Source organism: Melanerpes formicivorus, unplaced genomic scaffold (genome assembly GCF_026170545.1).
Source record: "Melanerpes formicivorus ecotype bairdi unplaced genomic scaffold, bMelFor1.0.p_v2 SCAF_7, whole genome shotgun sequence".
NCBI classification, from domain to species: Eukaryota; Metazoa; Chordata; class Aves; order Piciformes; family Picidae; genus Melanerpes; species Melanerpes formicivorus.
Genome location: NW_027142359.1, coordinates 22,973,534 through 22,989,533, shown reverse-complemented (window position 1 = coordinate 22,989,533; position 16,000 = coordinate 22,973,534). Strand labels below are relative to the sequence as shown.

Below are 16,000 nucleotides of genomic sequence, written 5' to 3'. Positions count from 1 at the left end.
TCTGGCAGAGGTCCAGCAGCCATCGTGCCTCCACAGCACTTGCTGCAAGCCTAAATTAGCTCTTCCAAACTGCTTTTCCACCCGAGTTGATGGAGAACAATACCTTGCCTCTGCTTTTGTCCTCTGCCTGGCGTGCTCCTGAGAAGCAAGAATAAAAACCCATCTGCAGGAGCGCTGGGCGGCAGAGGCGCGAAGCATTGACGGCGTCGGCGAGGCGCGAGGAGCGCATCCCCCTGGCCAAAGCTGACCCCTTTCAGGGCAATCCAATCTGTGGGTTGAATGCAATCCCTCGCTCCCAGCCAGCCCCACGGGAACATGCCATTGTATCCCGGAGAGGACATCAGGAATTTGATTTTTGTGGGAGCTTTTTGGTTTGGTTTGGTTTGTTGGTTGTTTTTTATTCTGTGCTGGCTGCAATTACTTCAGATTAGAAATTCAAGTGCTTGTGCAGAAAAGCTGTGATTGCCTCAGGAGAAAATCCTCAGGCTTGGTGGCAGCACCTGATACTCTCACCCTGATCTGTAGAAGCTTGAGGCAGCGGTGAGGATCTAATGCTATAGGAACCCCCAAACTAAGATCTTGGCTGTGGGGCTATTTTATCACCTTGTCCTGCCTTGGTTCAATCCATCTTGTCCCAGGACCCCCTCTACCCATGAGCTGAGGATTAAGCAGGGGAAGTGTTTTGGGCTGTGAATGTCATCAGGGGCATGATGCCAGTGTGATGCTCCTGGATTTCTCTTCCAGACCTTGGCCATACACCATCTTCCAGCGTGGCTTTGACTTGGTGCTGGGCGAGCAGCCATCTGACAAGATTTTCCGGTAAGTGGTTAAGGCAACCTGGTGAGCACAATTTGGAGCTCAAAAGCGTGACTCAGGGCTTGGGTTTGAATGGAGGCAGCCCTCCAGGCTCAGCTTTTCCCATCATGCCACCCTTTGCTGGTCTCCCTGGCAGGTTCACCTATACCTTGGGGGAAGGTATGTGGCTACCACTGAGCAAGAGCTTTGTCATCCCACCAGCTGAGCTGGCCATCAACCCCTCAGCCAAGTGCAAGACCGATATGACAGTGATGGAGGATGCAGTGGAGGTCAGGTAGGTGTGGTGGCAGGGTGAGGGTGTTTTGGAGGTGTTTCAGCAAATAAACTGGTGGTGTGTCCCTGGGGTGAGAGGATCAACTGAAAGCAGGTGGGGTTTGATGAGAGCTGGAACCTCCACCCCGCATTTTGCAGGTGCAGATTAATGGGTCCATTAAGCTGCCCTTCTTTAGCACCTGCAAAGCTGAGCCTTCAGAGGTAGCACCCATCATCTCAGTGCCTTCTGCATTCCCCTGAAAGCTCAGCTGTTGTTCAGCTTTCTGTCACCCCAAGGGAAACTTGAGCTCCAGAAAAAAACACCCGAAAGCCTCAACTCTGCAAGCATTCACAACATCTCATCAGAACAGTGACACACCTCCTCCTCCTCCTCCTTCTCGCAGGGAAGAGCTGATGACCTCCTCCTCCTTCGACAGCCTGGAGGTCCTCCTTGACTCCTTCGGCCCCGTCCGTGACTGCTCCCGGGACAACGGGGGCTGCAGCAAGAATTTCCGCTGCATCTCGGACCGCAAGCTGGACTCGACGGGCTGCGTGGTGCGTGGCCCCCGGGGACCTTCCAGTCTCCTTTGGTGTGTCAGGATGGGAGTTTTGGGATTGTTCATTAAGTGGGAAGAGATATTTTGGGGCTGGCATCTCCTCCATCCTGCACTTGTGTACACATGAGAGAGCAAGAGCCCATCTGCTTTCTGCCTCTCCAGGAGCTCCCACATCACTCATGCGTGTCCCATGCCACTGCTGCATCTGCTTTGCTGTGCAGCGAAAGCACGTGCCCCAAAATGGAGAGGGGGTGGTCTGCAGGACTGAGGCATCCTGCTGTGATGCCACCAGAGCCAGAAATTGGGATAGGGAGGCTGAATGTGGGGCAGTCAGTGGGTTTGGGAAGGGCAGTGTTGCATTTGTGGTCACTAGAGGTGGGTGCCCATGAGTGAAGTTGACAGCAGCACATTACCTTGGTGGCAGGAAGCTCAAGGAGTTCTCCTACCTCAGGGGCTGCACTCCCCAGGGGCAGAAGAGGCAGGAGGAATATCTGCAGCCATGGATGGTGTCACCATCAGCATCTCACAGCCCCTGAGCATCGCTCAGGTTGCAGTTTCCAATGGAGAGCAGTACCAGAGCCCTCCCTCCATTTCACCTCTGGGGCCAGATTTCTTCCCTGGAGGCTTCACTTCTTGCTTCCCCCTCACCAGTGCCCAACAGGACTAAGTCCCATGAAGGATGGCACGGGCTGCTATGACCGTCACATCGGCGTGGACTGCTCAGATGGCTTCAATGGGGGCTGTGAGCAGCTGTGCCTGCAGCAGATGGTCCCCTTGCCCGAGGAGCCTCTGCTCTACAACATCCTCATGTTCTGTGGGTGAGTGCCCCATCACTGCCCTGGCCATAGGGACACCCCCTAGGCGCTGCTGTACCACGCTGCTGCCACCCTGCGCTCATAGGGTTGGGTAGCTTAGGAGGGAGGCCTCCTCCTTTCCTGGTGTCCCTGCTGGGGTGGTCTGATGGTCCCAGTCTGCACCAGCAGGGGCCACAGCTGATGGTGGACCCCATTCTGTCTTACCAGGTGCATCGAGGACTACAAGCTGGGCACGGACGGGCGCTCATGCCAGCTCATCTCAGAGTCGTGCCCCGAGGCAGGGGACTGCGGTGAGCCCCGCGAGCTGCCCATGAACCAGACGCTCTTTGGAGAGCTGTTCTATGGCTACAACAACCACTCCAAGGAGGTGGCCCCAGGGCAGGTGCTCAAAGGAACGTTCAGGTGAGTTAATGATGTGGGGAGGTGACCCCCAGTACAGTCAGACCTTGCTGTCCTCTCCAAGAAGAAGGCATGGGAAGCAGACTAGGGGTGGACCTTAGCAAACTGCCTGAACAATCCATGTATGGCCAAGCTTTATTAGAATTAGAATAAACCTTTATTAGAATAAACCAAACCAGGTTGGAAGAGACCTTCAAGATCATTGTGTCCAACCCATCAACCAATCCAACCCACCCAAACAGCTAACCCATGGCACCAAGCACCCCATCAAGTCTCCTTCTGAACACCTTCAATGACGGCGACTCCACCACCTCCCCGGGCAACCCATTCCATAGCGCAATCACTCTTTCTGTATAGAACTTCTTCCTAACATCCAACCTGAACCTCCCCTGGTGCAGCCTGAGACTGTGTCCTCTTGTTCTGGTACTGCCTGCCTGGGAGAAGAGACCATCATCAGCCTGTCTACAACCTCCCTTCAGGTAGTTGTAGAGAGTGATAAGGTCACCCCTGAGTCTCCTCTTCTCCAGGCTAAGCAGCCCCAGCTCCCTCAGCCTCTCCTCATAGGGCTTGTATTCCAAACCCCTCACCAACTTTGTTGCCCTTCTCTGGACTCGTTCCAGCAAGTCAACATCCTTCCTAAACTTTGCAGCAGATGTAGGGACTGGTGGGAAGGGTTTATCTGAAGCTTTCCATTGAGACTAGGCATCTTTGTAACTCATTCACAAAAGAAAGGCTTGGTGCTGGGTGGCTTTTGGGTTGAGTCACTGGGTGGTGGGGCAGTTCCCTTGTCCTCTAGACCTGCCCTGTCCTCTGCAATTGACTTACAGGCAGAACAACTTTGCCCGGGGCCTGGAGCAGCAGCTGCCAGATGGGCTGGTTGTGGCCACAGTGCCCCTGGAGAACCAGTGCCAAGAGGAGCTTTCTGACCCCATGCCTGACCCTGAGTTTCTCACAGGTGAGTTTGGCCGGACCCATGATTCTTCCAATGGGGCAGCTGCCAGTGCGCCCAGCTTTGGAATCTACCCTTCCCAGGGGATGGACTCCAGACAGCTACTAACAGAGGAACATGGATAGCAAGGTGTTTTGGAAGGTATCTTCAGGGTTGTCTCCTGTGAGGTCCCAGAGCTCTCAGGAGAGTTTTAGAGTGTACCCATGGGCCATGCCCATGTTCTGATGGGTGCTGGTTGCTCTGGCAGAGTGCATGGCAATGTAGGCATGTGTGCAGGAAGATGCAGACCTGTGGGAGGTGCTGGTGGGTCCTGGCAGAGCTAAGATACACCAGGAGAACTGTGTCAGTGGGTCACCTCACAGCCATGGGGATGCCCAGCCCTGCCTGGAAGTGCTGGAGGACACCTAACTCCCAGTGGGGCTCTGCTGCCCTTGACATGGATGTAAGGAAGGCACATCACAATCAGCATCATAGCAGGGTTGGTGGGACTGGGACTTTGGTGGTAGCTTTTCTGGGGAGGGAGAAGCCAGTAAGCGGTTCTCTTCATATCCCACTGCTCTGCTGGGTGTTTGTGGCTGATCAAGGCAAAAAAAAATTAAAAAGAATGAAAAGAAAAAAAGGAGAAAGAGCAAAGAAGTAAAATATTCTCAGCTTGTCAGTCAGCAGATCTGGATGTCGCTGTGAGTTCATGAGAGGCAGAGCTGCTGAGTAAGGAAGAGCTGGTTTTGCATAAACACTTTGCAGGGGAGAGCAAAGCTTTGAAGCTGTTGGTAGCAGCTAGCACCAAAGGGAGAGGCACTGGAAGGCAAAGGATCTTATCCTTATCCTCTGCCTTTATTTCTTGGGAAGGATGGGGAGATGCCTGCTGGTATCCTCCTGAGCTCCTGCAGAGCTGCGCTTCACTGCCAAGCAGAGACGTGCTCTGTTGGCTGTGCGGCAGAGGGGCTGCCGGGGAGGAGATGGCTGTGTCCCAGCATCCTGCTGTGGCACACCAAGGGATGACTAGGGCACCAAAATCAGAGCCATAAACACCCTTCAGTTGAATTCTCCTGGAGAGAGTACAAAAGAGGCTACAAAGATGCTGAGGGAAATGCAGCATCTCTGTGAGGAGGAAAGGCTGAGAGACCTGGGGGTGTTTAACCTGGAGAAAAGCAGCCTGAGAGGGGATCTGATCAATGATGATTAATAGCTAAAGGGTGGGGGGCAAGAGGATGAGGCCAGACTCTTCTCAGTGGTGCTCAGTGGCAGGACAAGGGGCAACAGGCACAAACTGGAACCCAGAAGGTTCCGTCTGAGCACAAGGAAAAAATTATTTGCTGGGAGGGTGCTGGAGCCCTGGAGCAGGCTGCTCAGAGAGGTTCTGGAGTCTTCTTCTCTGGAGAGATTCCAAGCCCACCTAGGCATTGTGATCCTAGGCAACCTGCTGTGGGTAGCCCTGCTTTAGGAGGTGGTTTGGACTAGAAGATCTCCAGAGGTCCTTTCCAATCCCCAGTAGTCTGGGATTCTGGGGCTTTTTCTAGGATTGTTGGTCCCTGTGTTCCTCTGCTCGTGGAAACCGAGCGACCAAGCACTTTGGCTCGTGCCTTGGGTAGGATGAAGTGGCTGCTAAGCTCTGGTCTCCATTAATTTCTCTCTCCCATAATGCAAGTTATATGTCTGGAGAAAGGGATGGCTTTTCCTGGAGAAGGAGAAACTCAAGGTCCTTTTCAACCCCAGGGTTGCTATAATCACAGACTTGTTTGGGTTGTAAGGGACCTAGTCCAATCCCCAGACAGTCAGCAGGGACATCTGCAAATAGATCAGGTTGCTCAGAGCTCCAAACAACCTGACCCGGAATGTTTGCAGGGATGGGGCATCTACCACCTCGCTGGGCAACCTGGGCTAGTGTCTCACTACCCTCAGTATCAAAAATGTCTTCCTTCTGCCTAGTCTAAATCTCCTCTTTTAGTTTCAAACCATCACCCCTTGTGCTGTCACATCAGGCCCTGATGAAAAGCCTGTCCAGAGGGACTGGAAACACTGACAGGTGTGTGATGTCCACCATACACATGTGTACTGCTCAGCTCAGTCCTGGCCAGAGGGGACCCAGAGCTCTTGGTTGGCTGCACTTGGGCACACGTGGCGTGACGGTGACCGTTCCCAGGCATGCAAACAGCTCATTAAAAAGCACAACTCTCATTAGCAAAATAATTAGCACACCTGGGCATGTCTTGGGAACGGGCAGGGGAAGGAAGCAGGAGGGGATGTGGGAGGAGGCTCGTTATCTTCCCCGGCTGGCAGGATGAAAGGAGCCCACACATTTTCCTTCAAAGCCATGATTTTAATTGCTGGGGAGCAGCTGACCCATGGCTCCAACTGCCTCGCTGCCTCCCTGAGGGGACCTGGTGTATGCACACTCTTTCCCTTGGCTTTTTCCCACCCCTTCCCACCCCACAGTACCCCAGGCATGCGATAGAATCATAAAATGGTTGGGTTGGAAGGGAGCTTTAGAGCTCATCTCGTCCAACAACTCTGCAATGAGCAGGGGCAGCTTCAGCCACATTAGGTTTCTCAGAGCCCCATCCAACCTGACATAGAATGCTTCCAGAGAAGGGGTATCTACCACCTCTCTGGGCAACCTGGGCCAGTGTTCTCCATCCTCACCATAAAAGTACTCCCTTCTATCCCATCTAAATCTTCTTCATTTAGTTAAAGCCATGAATGATGGGCTGCAGCCATGCCTATGGTGAGGCGTTCCTGGGCAGTGGCCCTGAGCCTTCATGTCCTTTCCCCAACAGGGATGGTGAACTTCAGCGAGGTGTCTGGGTACCCCCTCTTGCAGCACTGGAAGGTGCAGTCTGTCATGTACCACGTCCGACTCAACCAGCTGACCATCTCCCAGTGTAAGTGTGCAGGGCTGGGGGGAAGGAGGGATGAGGGGATGGTGACTGATCACACAGCCTTATCCTGGCACTTGATGGGCTCAGAGGTTGGTTGCCCATCACAAGCGTGTAGAGAGCTGGCAAGGCCTTTGGGTCTGCTGGGATCTGAGTGTCTCCTCTCATCTCCTCCCCAGCCTTCAGCAACGCGCTCCACTCTCTGGATGGGGCCACCTCCCGTGGAGATTTTGTGGCGCTGCTGGACCAGTTTGGCAACCACTACATCCAGGAGGCAGTGTATGGCTTTGAGGAGTCTTGCTCCATCTGGTATCCCAACAGGCAGGTCCAGCGGCAGCTCTGGCTGGAGTATGAGGACATCAGCAAAGGTAGGAGCTCTGCTCATCCCAGGAAGGTTCCCCACAGCCACCCCATGGGAGCAGGAAGCTGGGTTTGCTTTTGACATGAAAGGGAAGCGCCCAGCCCCTGTCAGGGCTGCGTCCCATCTCATCCTCTCCTTTACACCCCACTCTTGCACCTTTTGAAGCCATCCACAGGACTTCTGTGGACTGCAGCAGGCAGTAGTCTGGGCCAGAAAGGAGGATAATTACCCACATCCCTGGGGACATGAGAGACAAAGGCACTAATCCCACCAAGCTGTCCTGCCTGATTCTGGACTTAACTGTTATTTGTCTTTAATCCTGTTCCTTCCTCCCTTTTGTCTCCACCATATCTGCTCTCTTCCACTTGTATCCTGCAGCCAGACTCTTCTCCTTCTAATGTGTTTTCTTCTCCCAGGCTGTCTCTGCTCTGCTTTTAATGTCTGGAAAGCAGTTATGAACTGGTCCATCATGGTGTAGAGGGTATTTGGCAGTGCTACATCCCCATTGGTGCCTTTGCTGCAGTGAGGTGTGATGGTTCCCCTGTGCAAGAGTTTTTGCAGGCAGGTGATGGCTGGTTTGTACATCAGCTTTCCAAAAGCAGAGGCAGCCTAGTGCCTGCCTGCTGCTGGCAGTCACTAGGACCACAGCATCTACATCAGTACGGGCTGGGGGGTGAGGAGGTGGTGAGTAGCCCTGTGGAGAAGGACTTGGAGGTGTTGGTGGGTGAAAAGCTGGACACAAGCTGGCAGCGTGCACTCACAGCTCTAACCCAGCCTTGTCCTGGGCTGCATCCCAGCAGCATGGGCAGCTGGTGGAGGGAGTGGATTCTGCCCCTCTGTTTCACTCTGCTGTGACACCAGCTGCATTGCTGGGGCCAGCTCTGGAGTCCTCAGTACAACAGAGACATGGACCTGTTGGAGCACACCCACAAGAGGCCAGAGCAATGATGTGAGAGTTGGAATCCCTATGTTGTGAAGCTAGGCTGAGGGAGTTGGGTTTTTTCAGTTTGGAGAAGGCTCCAAGGAGAGCTGCTTGTGGCCTTTCAGTACTTAAAGGGGGGGCTACAGGAAAGATAGAAAGGGACTTTTTATCAGGACCTGTCGTGACAGGACAAGGGGTGATGGGTTTAAACTAAAAGAGGCAGATTTAGACTAGATATGAGAAAGACATTCTTTACACTTAGGGTGGTGAGCCACTGGCCCAGGATGTCCAAAGAGGCTGTAGATGCCACATCTCTGGAACCATTCCAGGTCAGGTTGGAGGGGACTCTGAGCAATCTGCTCCATTTGCAGATGTGTCTGCTCTCTGCAGGTGGTTGGATTAGAGGACCTTTAAAGGCCCCTGCTATGCCAAACCATTCTGTGATCTCTTGTGCTGGCCTTTGCAAAGCTGCCTACAGGTGTTTTGCTCTGTGGGCTGGGATTGCTGGGCTGCACCACCCAGGCTTGGGCAACAAGCAAAAGCCATCTGCCAGGCCAAGGCATCGGGAATACCAAGCAGAGCTGCTGCTTTTTAGGTGTCCTTGATTTGCAGCCCCTACCCAGGAGCTCTAGAGCGCAGGCAGTGTGAGTTTGGAGCTCACAGGCACCATGACCACCTCATCATTTCCATCGTGAAGCTTCACAATCATCAGTACTGGCACCAGCCTGCGGTGCTGCTCTTGCTGTGCCCTGGCCATGAAAACATTTGTTTTCTCTCCCAGGGCTGTTGTGTGGGAAGGGGTTTGTTCTGAACCTGAGGCTGGATCCTGCAAGCTCAGACCTCCTAAAGCCTGGACTTGTTCCCAAGCCCACCTGCAAGAGTACAGCCCCGTTGCTGTTTCGCTGCAGGCTGCCTCCAGATGTAGCATCTTTTTGATTGCAAGTACTTTCTTTTCTCCTGCAATTTCCTCCTCTTTGATTTCCCTGCTTGGAGGCTTTTCAGGTCTGGCAGTCTCTTCCCACCCATAATATCACATTTTGGTTTCTCTCTGGAACCTGCCACTTTCCCTCCTTTGCTCTTTGTTTGCAAACGTCAGGAGCTGGAGTATCGATTGAGAAATTGCAGGAGACAAACGGTTCCCTGGCTCCTCGGCTTTCCCTGGGCGCCTGCTAAGCTGCGACTCACTGCCAGCCCAAAGTGATCCATTTCCAGCTCCCTGGGGGAGCAGAGCCATGCTCTTGGATCCCAGTTTTTATTTAACAGCCTCGCTTGCTTTGCAGCAGTCCTGAGGAGAGGCCACAGCTGGCTCCCTTCTCAGCAAACCCTTGCGTTAGGAAGATCTCCCAAGTGAACTGGGAACGTGCTCTTGGGCAGCTCAAGGAGCAGCCAGCCCATTGCAAACCAGTGCCCACAACACCCTGAGCCTGCCTCAGGAACAAAGTGTTGTCTGGGTATCCTTCAGCTTCCTCCAAACCCACCAGCCTGCTTTAGAATCAGAATTGTTAGGGTTGGAAGGGACCACAAGGATCATCTAGTTCCAGACCCCCTGCTGTGGGCAGGGACACATCACACTACATCAGATTGCTCAGAGGTGCATCTGGTCTGGGCTTAAAATCCTCCAGGGATGGGGCTTCTACCACCTCCCTGGGCAACCTGTTCCAGTGTCTCACCACCCTCATGGTGAAGAGCTTCTTCCTAACATCCAATCTCAATGTACCCATTTCTATTTTTGTTCCATTCCCCCTAGTCCTCTCATTACCTGACACCCTAAAAAGTCCCTCACCAGCTTTCTTGAAGGCCCCCTTAAGATACTGGAAGGCCACAATAAGGTCTCCTCAGTGCCTTCACTTTTCCAGACTGAGTAGCCCCAACTCCCTCAGTCTGTCCTCACAGGAGAAGTGCTCCAGCCCTCTGATCATCCTTGTGGCCCTTCTCTGGACACACTCCAGCACATCCAGATCCTTCCAGAACTGGACACAGTGCTCCAGGTGGGGTCTCACCAGAGTGGAGTAGTGGGGGAGAATCACCTCCCTCGACCTGCTGGCTATGCAGGCCATCACCATTGTGCTGGTGAATGGAGTTGGAGGCTGGTCCCTTGTGGTGTTCTGCAGGGCTCAGCTGTGGGGCCAGTTCTGTTTAATACATTTATCAATGATCTGGATGAGGAGATCAAGGGCACACACAGTATGTTTGCAGATGACATCAAATTGGGTGGGAGTTTTGATCTGCTTGAGGGTGTGGAGGCTCTGCAGAGGCATCTCAACAGGCTGGAAGGACAGGTTGGGTCCAATTGTATGAGATTCAACAAGGCCAGGTGTTGGGCTCCACACTTGGGTCACACTAACTCGACAAATGCTCCAGGCTTGGGAAAGAGTAGCTAGAAAGTGCCTGGTGGAAAAGAACCCTGTGGGGTGTTTGTTGATAGATGGCTGAACATGAGCCAGTGTGTGCCCAGGTGGCCAAGAAGGCCAGCAGCATCCTGGACTGGATCAGCAATAGTGCGGCAGGCAGGACTAGAACAGCGATTGTCCCCCTCTGCTGGGCACTGGGGAGGCCACACCTTGAGTACTGCGTTCAGTTGTGGGATCCTCATTCCAAGAAGGACACTGAGGTGCTGGAGCATGTCCAGAGAAGGGCAACAAAGTCGGTGAATGCAGGTCTTGTGAGGAGTGGCTGAGGAAACTGGGCTTGTTCAGTGAGGAGAACAGGAGGCAGAGGGGAGACTTCTTTCTCTCCACACCTCAGTGGAAGGAGATTGTAGCAAGATGGGGGTTGGTCACTTCTAAGTAACAAATGAAAGGTCAAGAGGAAACAGCCTCAAGTTGCACCAGATTTAGGTTGGACATGAAGAAAAATTTCTTCCCTGCCTGGTTGTCATGCCCTGGAACAGGCTGCCCAGGGCAGTAGTGGAATTCCTACCTCTAGAGGGATTCCAAAGCTGTGTAGACGTGGTGCTGAAGGACAGTTTAGTGGTAACCTGGCAGTGCTGGGTTAAGGGCTGGACTCGATGATTTCTAAGATCTTTTCTAATCTAACCAGTTCTATGGTTCTGTCTTTGGTGCAGAGCCAGGGACAACCTTTGGCAGGGCTTTTAGGAGGAAAGCACCATTCCCCTGCACAACAAGGCTCACAACAGTGGGGTGGTGTTGTCCAGGGAACAGCAGTGTTGGGCAGATCCTACCTTCTTGACTCTGCTGCTGCAACTTTTCCCCTTGTGTCAAATTATTTCCTGCTATGAGAGCTGTGGAGAAAAGCCCACCAAGTGCTGGGTCTGTCTCTCTGCCCCATGCTGTGGGGACATGGTGGCACATTTTTTTTCCAAGTTTCTTGCCTAGGGGTTGGCAGAATAACAGCCTGTCTGGGCTTCTGCAGCCCTGATGAATTTATCTACCTCCATCTCCTCCTTTTCTTCTGCTTCTTCATAATGCTTTGTGAGCTAAGCCCTTAAGGAAAGACCTCATTTCCTTGCCCAGCTGCAACTTTTCCACCTCCATCACACCCCATGACAAGTGTAAAGAGACATGAGGAGGGAGACTTGAGCTAGGTTCTGAAAGGAGATGCTGCCCATCTCCCTTCTTACAGAATCATAGAATTGGGTTGGAAGAGACTCTTGAAGGTCATCTAGTCCAACCCCCTGCAAAGAGCAGGGACATCATTAACTAGATCAGGTTGTTCAGGGCCCCATCAAGTTTGACCTTGAATATCTCCAGGGATCCACCACCTCTCTAGGCAGCCTGTTTCAGTATTTTATCTCTCTCATTGTAAAGAGCTTCCTTCTAATGTCCAACCTAAATGTACCCCACTCCATTCAAACCATTGCCCCTCAACCTATTGCTACATGCCCCTTCTTCTGTAGGAGGGGTTGAGGGGCTGGAGAGGGATTTTGGTGACCTTGTAGCCATCTCAGGAGCTTTCTGTGCATCATGAGGCACTAGAAAGTCTTTCTTGCACATTCTGTGATCTCTGGTGCTGCTGGCTGCAGCCCTTTGTGGTGGTGGTACTGAGTCAGCATCATTGCTGTACACTCTGGTCTGGAACTTATCCTCTCTGTTCTCCAACTAATCCTCTCTCTGTCACATCAACTTTGCTGAGCATCCTTTGGAACCAAGGGAATTGAACAAAGGATTCAGCTGTTGGTCCAGGAGGGCTTTTGCAGGGCTTTGGCAGGACATCAGTGTAGGCTGAAGGTGCCCAGGCAGGTCCTCTTGAATCTACAAGGGTGAATAGTCTGTCCCACTGCCAGCCAAAAGGCTGGGGTGGAACAAAATGAGGCACAGGGAGACAAAAGGACCTGTAAGGGTGGAAGCCAGGCTGGAGCTTTCAGTCCTTCTGAAGACATCCCTACAGAGCAGATGGGGAGCTCCCAGGGATGCAGGGGGTCTCTGGGCAGCACTGCCTCTCTCCTGGGAGGAAAGCAGGGCTCCAGCCCTTCACATCCCTTTAGTGATGGCTTGGAGCCCACCCTGGTGCCCCTCTTTTCCCCATTCCCCAGGCAACTCCCCCTCAGACGAGTCAGAGGAGAGAGAGCGGGACCCGAAGGTGCTCACCTTCCCTGAGTACATTGCCAGCCTCTCCGAGTCGGGCACCAAGCGCATGGCAGCCGGCGTGCGGATGGAATGCCAGAGCCGTGGGCGCTGCCCCTCCTCCTGCCCCCTCTGCCACGTCGCCTCTGGTCCCGATGTGCCAGCCGAGCCCATCCTGCTGGAGGTCACCAAAGCAGCTCCCATCTATGAGCTGGTCACCAACAACCAGACCCAGCGGGTGAGGATTCACTGTCTAGGGGTAGTGATGTGGGCATGAGGGGTGGCAGGATAGCATCAGAGTGGTTTTTGCAAGCAGCTTGCTGTGATGGCATCATGTCCAGCTGTGGCAGTCCTTGCCTGTTGGCTAGGCCTGCTGTCCAGGGTGGATGGGCCATGCTGAATCCACTGGGGGATGGATGAGCACTGACTCAAGTGATGGAGGGATGGGAGCTCACCTGCTTGGTGCTGACCACCTTCTCCTTTCTCCCAGCTCTTGCAGGAGGCCACCATGAGCTCACTGTGGTGCTCAGGCAGCGGGGATGTCATTGAGGACTGGTGCCGCTGTGACTCGAGTGCCTTTGGGGCTGATGGGCTGCCCACCTGCGCGCCTCTCCCCCACCCCATGTAGGTCTCCACGTGTCCCAGAGTGGCTTCTTGGTGTGGTGGATCTGGTAGAGGTGGCGATGGCCAGCTGTGTGGTGGCAGGAGGCAGTGGGCTGTGGTAGCTTTGTGGGACAGGTTTGCAAGTGGATGAAGGACCTGGCAGTCAGGCATGTGGTGCAGAGATGCAGTGTCTTTTCTAAATTCAGTCAGGGACTGGGGATCTGGTTTGGGATCCATACTGGTGGAACAACCTTAGGGAGGTCTTTGGACCAGCACACCTAGAGCCAGGAGGGGTAGAAGAAGGGGAGTTTCTCCCAGGGGCTAATGGTTTTGAAGGCCTTTTACTGTGAGAAAGCAATACAAGACCAGTCCCTACATACTACCTTAGAGAAACAGCTCAGTTCTGATACGTTTGCATGTGGTCTGCAGAGCAGAGTGAGTGGCACTTGGTCTGTACCAGCCATGAGGACTGGTTGGCTTCAGCATCTGTCCATACCGTGTGTCTCAGTCTGATGGTTTTGCTGCCTTTCTAAGGCACAGATGAGCAGCAAAGTGGTGCTAGATGTGGGTGAGCATGGGTGGGTGCTGGGGAATAGCTGGCAGACCTTGTCCTCTTGAGATGCTAACTAGCCAGCATTGCCCCCCAGCCTGCGGCTCTCCACCGTTCATGAGCCCAGCAGTACACTGGTGGTGCTGGAGTGGGGGCACTCAGAGCCCCCCATTGGGGTGCAAATCGTCGACTACCTCCTCCGTCAAGAGAAAGTCACCGACAGAATGGACCACTCCAAGGTGGAGACAGGTGAGTGGAGACTTTACTAGCTCTCTCTGTGGAGGGTGGGTTGGAGATGTTGGAGGAGAGCCTCTGTCTCCCTCTTGGCAAGGGGATGCTGCAACATATCCAGTATCCTGTGGAAGAGAAATCAGCCCCTCTGCTGCCCACCGTGCTGCAGAAGCAGCAGCTCCACCCCATGGTGATGAGCCTTGCTGGAAAAGCATCGCGGCCATCTCTGCACCCACCTCCTGCGTGAGCCTAGGTCCCCCTCAGCTCCAGACAGCACAGTATCAGGTACCTGTGTCATCATCCAGGGCACATCCTCCCCTCTCTCCCTAGAGACAGTGCTGAGCTTCGTGGATGACATCATCTCTGGTGCCAAGTCACCCTGTGCCATGCCGGCCCAAGTGCCCGACAGGCTCTCCTCCACCATCTCCCTCATCATTCGCTGCCTGGAGCCCGACACCACCTATATGTGAGTTGTCTCTTCGTGCCATGCACATGGCAATGCCATCACTCTGGCCACAATGCTGCTGTCTAATGTTGCCTGTGTTTGCCTGAAGTCCTGGGAGTCAAGAGCTTCACCTTTTTCCTTCCTGGTCAGGTTCACGCTCTGGGGAGTCGATAACACAGGAAGACGCTCCAGGTCCAGTGATGTGACTGTCAAGACCCCTTGCCCCGTGGTAGATGACGTGAAAGCTCAAGGTGAGATGGAAGGAGCTCCTGGGCTTTAATGCCTGAGACTAGCAACAGGTTGCTCCCCCTTCCAGATTGTCCCTGCACACGTCATGTCTTGGCTGTCACATCTCCTTCATCTATGGTGGCCCAGGTGCTGCCACATGGTGTTGGGGGTTGGCATGAAGGGTGGTAGGAGGCAACACATCTTCTCCACAAACACAGAGGCACTGTGTGCTGGTGGAGGGGTGGGAGGGTAGGGGGTGGACAAGCATTCAGGACATACCAAAATAGCCAAGAAGACCTGGCCATCCTACCCAGAAAGCAACTGCTAGCACAGGTGGTGGCTGTTTGTGTGCCCTCTCATAAAGTAATGGCCTTTTACTAACAGTTCCTGATGACCCCACATGTTTCTTTTCCTAATTGGACCAAACTACAGGAACCTAACCTGCACTGATTCAGAGGCATGCCATCTGCTCTCTCGTTCCTTCACTGGGACCTCACCTTGATATGACATAAATCATAACTCAGGGGTACAAGCCTTGGGTCTGGGTATGGTTTCCTTAGAGCTGAGTTTTAGCCTGGTGGGCTTGGTTCATGCCTTTTCTTGCATCCCACTGAACAGCTCCTCTCCTTCTGTCTAGAAATAGCAGACAAGATCTACAACCTCTTCAATGGCTACACCAGTGGCAAGGAGCAGCAAACAGCCTACAACACTCTGCTGGACCTGGGTTCCCCCAGCCTGCACCGAGTGCTTTACCACTACAACCAGCACTACGAGAGCTTTGGAGAGTTCACCTGGCGCTGTGAAGATGAGCTGGGGCCTAGGTATGCTCAACAGCTGGGGTGGCTAGGCAGGCAGCCAGGCTAGCCCACCAACGGGCTTACCCTCAGTGGTGTTGGTTCCCAGGAGGAGGGGTCTTGGGCAAATCTCATTAATTTGTTTGATGCTAGAGCTTAGTCTCACAGGTGAGTTCCTCTTCTACTGGATACTGTGCCTATGTTTGGGGTCTAGCCATCTTCCTCGAAGGACCATGAACATCAGGCTGTTGTCAACCCATTGTGGTTGTCCATCCCACCAGTACAATACCATCTCTGGAGTTTTACTTGGTCCATCTATCTATGCCAAGCAGGGTGGGAAGGGTTTGAGATTCAATTTTTCCCTCAGTAGGTGCTTCCCCAGGCAAAAAGGCAGAAGCTCTTGGGGAAATAATGGACCTTAGAGGAATGGGTGAGAAGAGGAGAAAATGCGGTTGGGTTGCATTGCTAGAGAAGTACCCCAGGTGATGCTGGAGGGAAGAAGGTGCAAGGAAGTGGTTGTACCTTCAAGCCTGCTGGAGAAGGTGGCACAGAAGAGCCTGGTTGTGGAAGCTGTTGGATGAAGTGCGTGCAAGTGCACATACATGTGCTGACCCATGCCAAGATCAGATGTGTCTTTCCTCCTTTTCCTGAGCTTTGGCTTGAGTTGAGTGCATCTCTG

At 53.4% G+C, this 16,000-nt stretch overlaps 1 protein-coding gene across 3 annotated transcripts in view; it reads left to right on the top strand.

Moving 5' to 3' along the window:
- The window catches only part of ASTN1 (astrotactin 1), an 84,043-nt gene that overhangs the window by 42,607 nt on the left and 25,436 nt on the right, over positions 1 to 16,000 (top strand). For 2 of the 3 annotated variants that reach the window (XM_068141383.1, XM_068141382.1), the window contains exons 9-22: positions 745 to 819; positions 953 to 1,090; positions 1,473 to 1,623; positions 2,277 to 2,443; positions 2,648 to 2,842; positions 3,667 to 3,794; positions 6,566 to 6,670; positions 6,844 to 7,032; positions 12,440 to 12,708; positions 12,961 to 13,094; positions 13,721 to 13,872; positions 14,185 to 14,320; positions 14,450 to 14,550; positions 15,165 to 15,348. In XM_068141383.1, coding sequence (XP_067997484.1) covers positions 745 to 819; positions 953 to 1,090; positions 1,473 to 1,623; positions 2,277 to 2,443; positions 2,648 to 2,842; positions 3,667 to 3,794; positions 6,566 to 6,670; positions 6,844 to 7,032; positions 12,440 to 12,708; positions 12,961 to 13,094; positions 13,721 to 13,872; positions 14,185 to 14,320; positions 14,450 to 14,550; positions 15,165 to 15,348 — 2,124 coding nt within the window. Of the gene's footprint in view, positions 1 to 744; positions 820 to 952; positions 1,091 to 1,472; positions 1,624 to 2,276; positions 2,444 to 2,647; positions 2,843 to 3,666; positions 3,795 to 6,565; positions 6,671 to 6,843; positions 7,033 to 12,439; positions 12,709 to 12,960; positions 13,095 to 13,720; positions 13,873 to 14,159; positions 14,321 to 14,449; positions 14,551 to 15,164; positions 15,349 to 16,000 lie in introns of those variants that run through there. The other variant, XM_068141384.1, reaches the window with a different exon arrangement.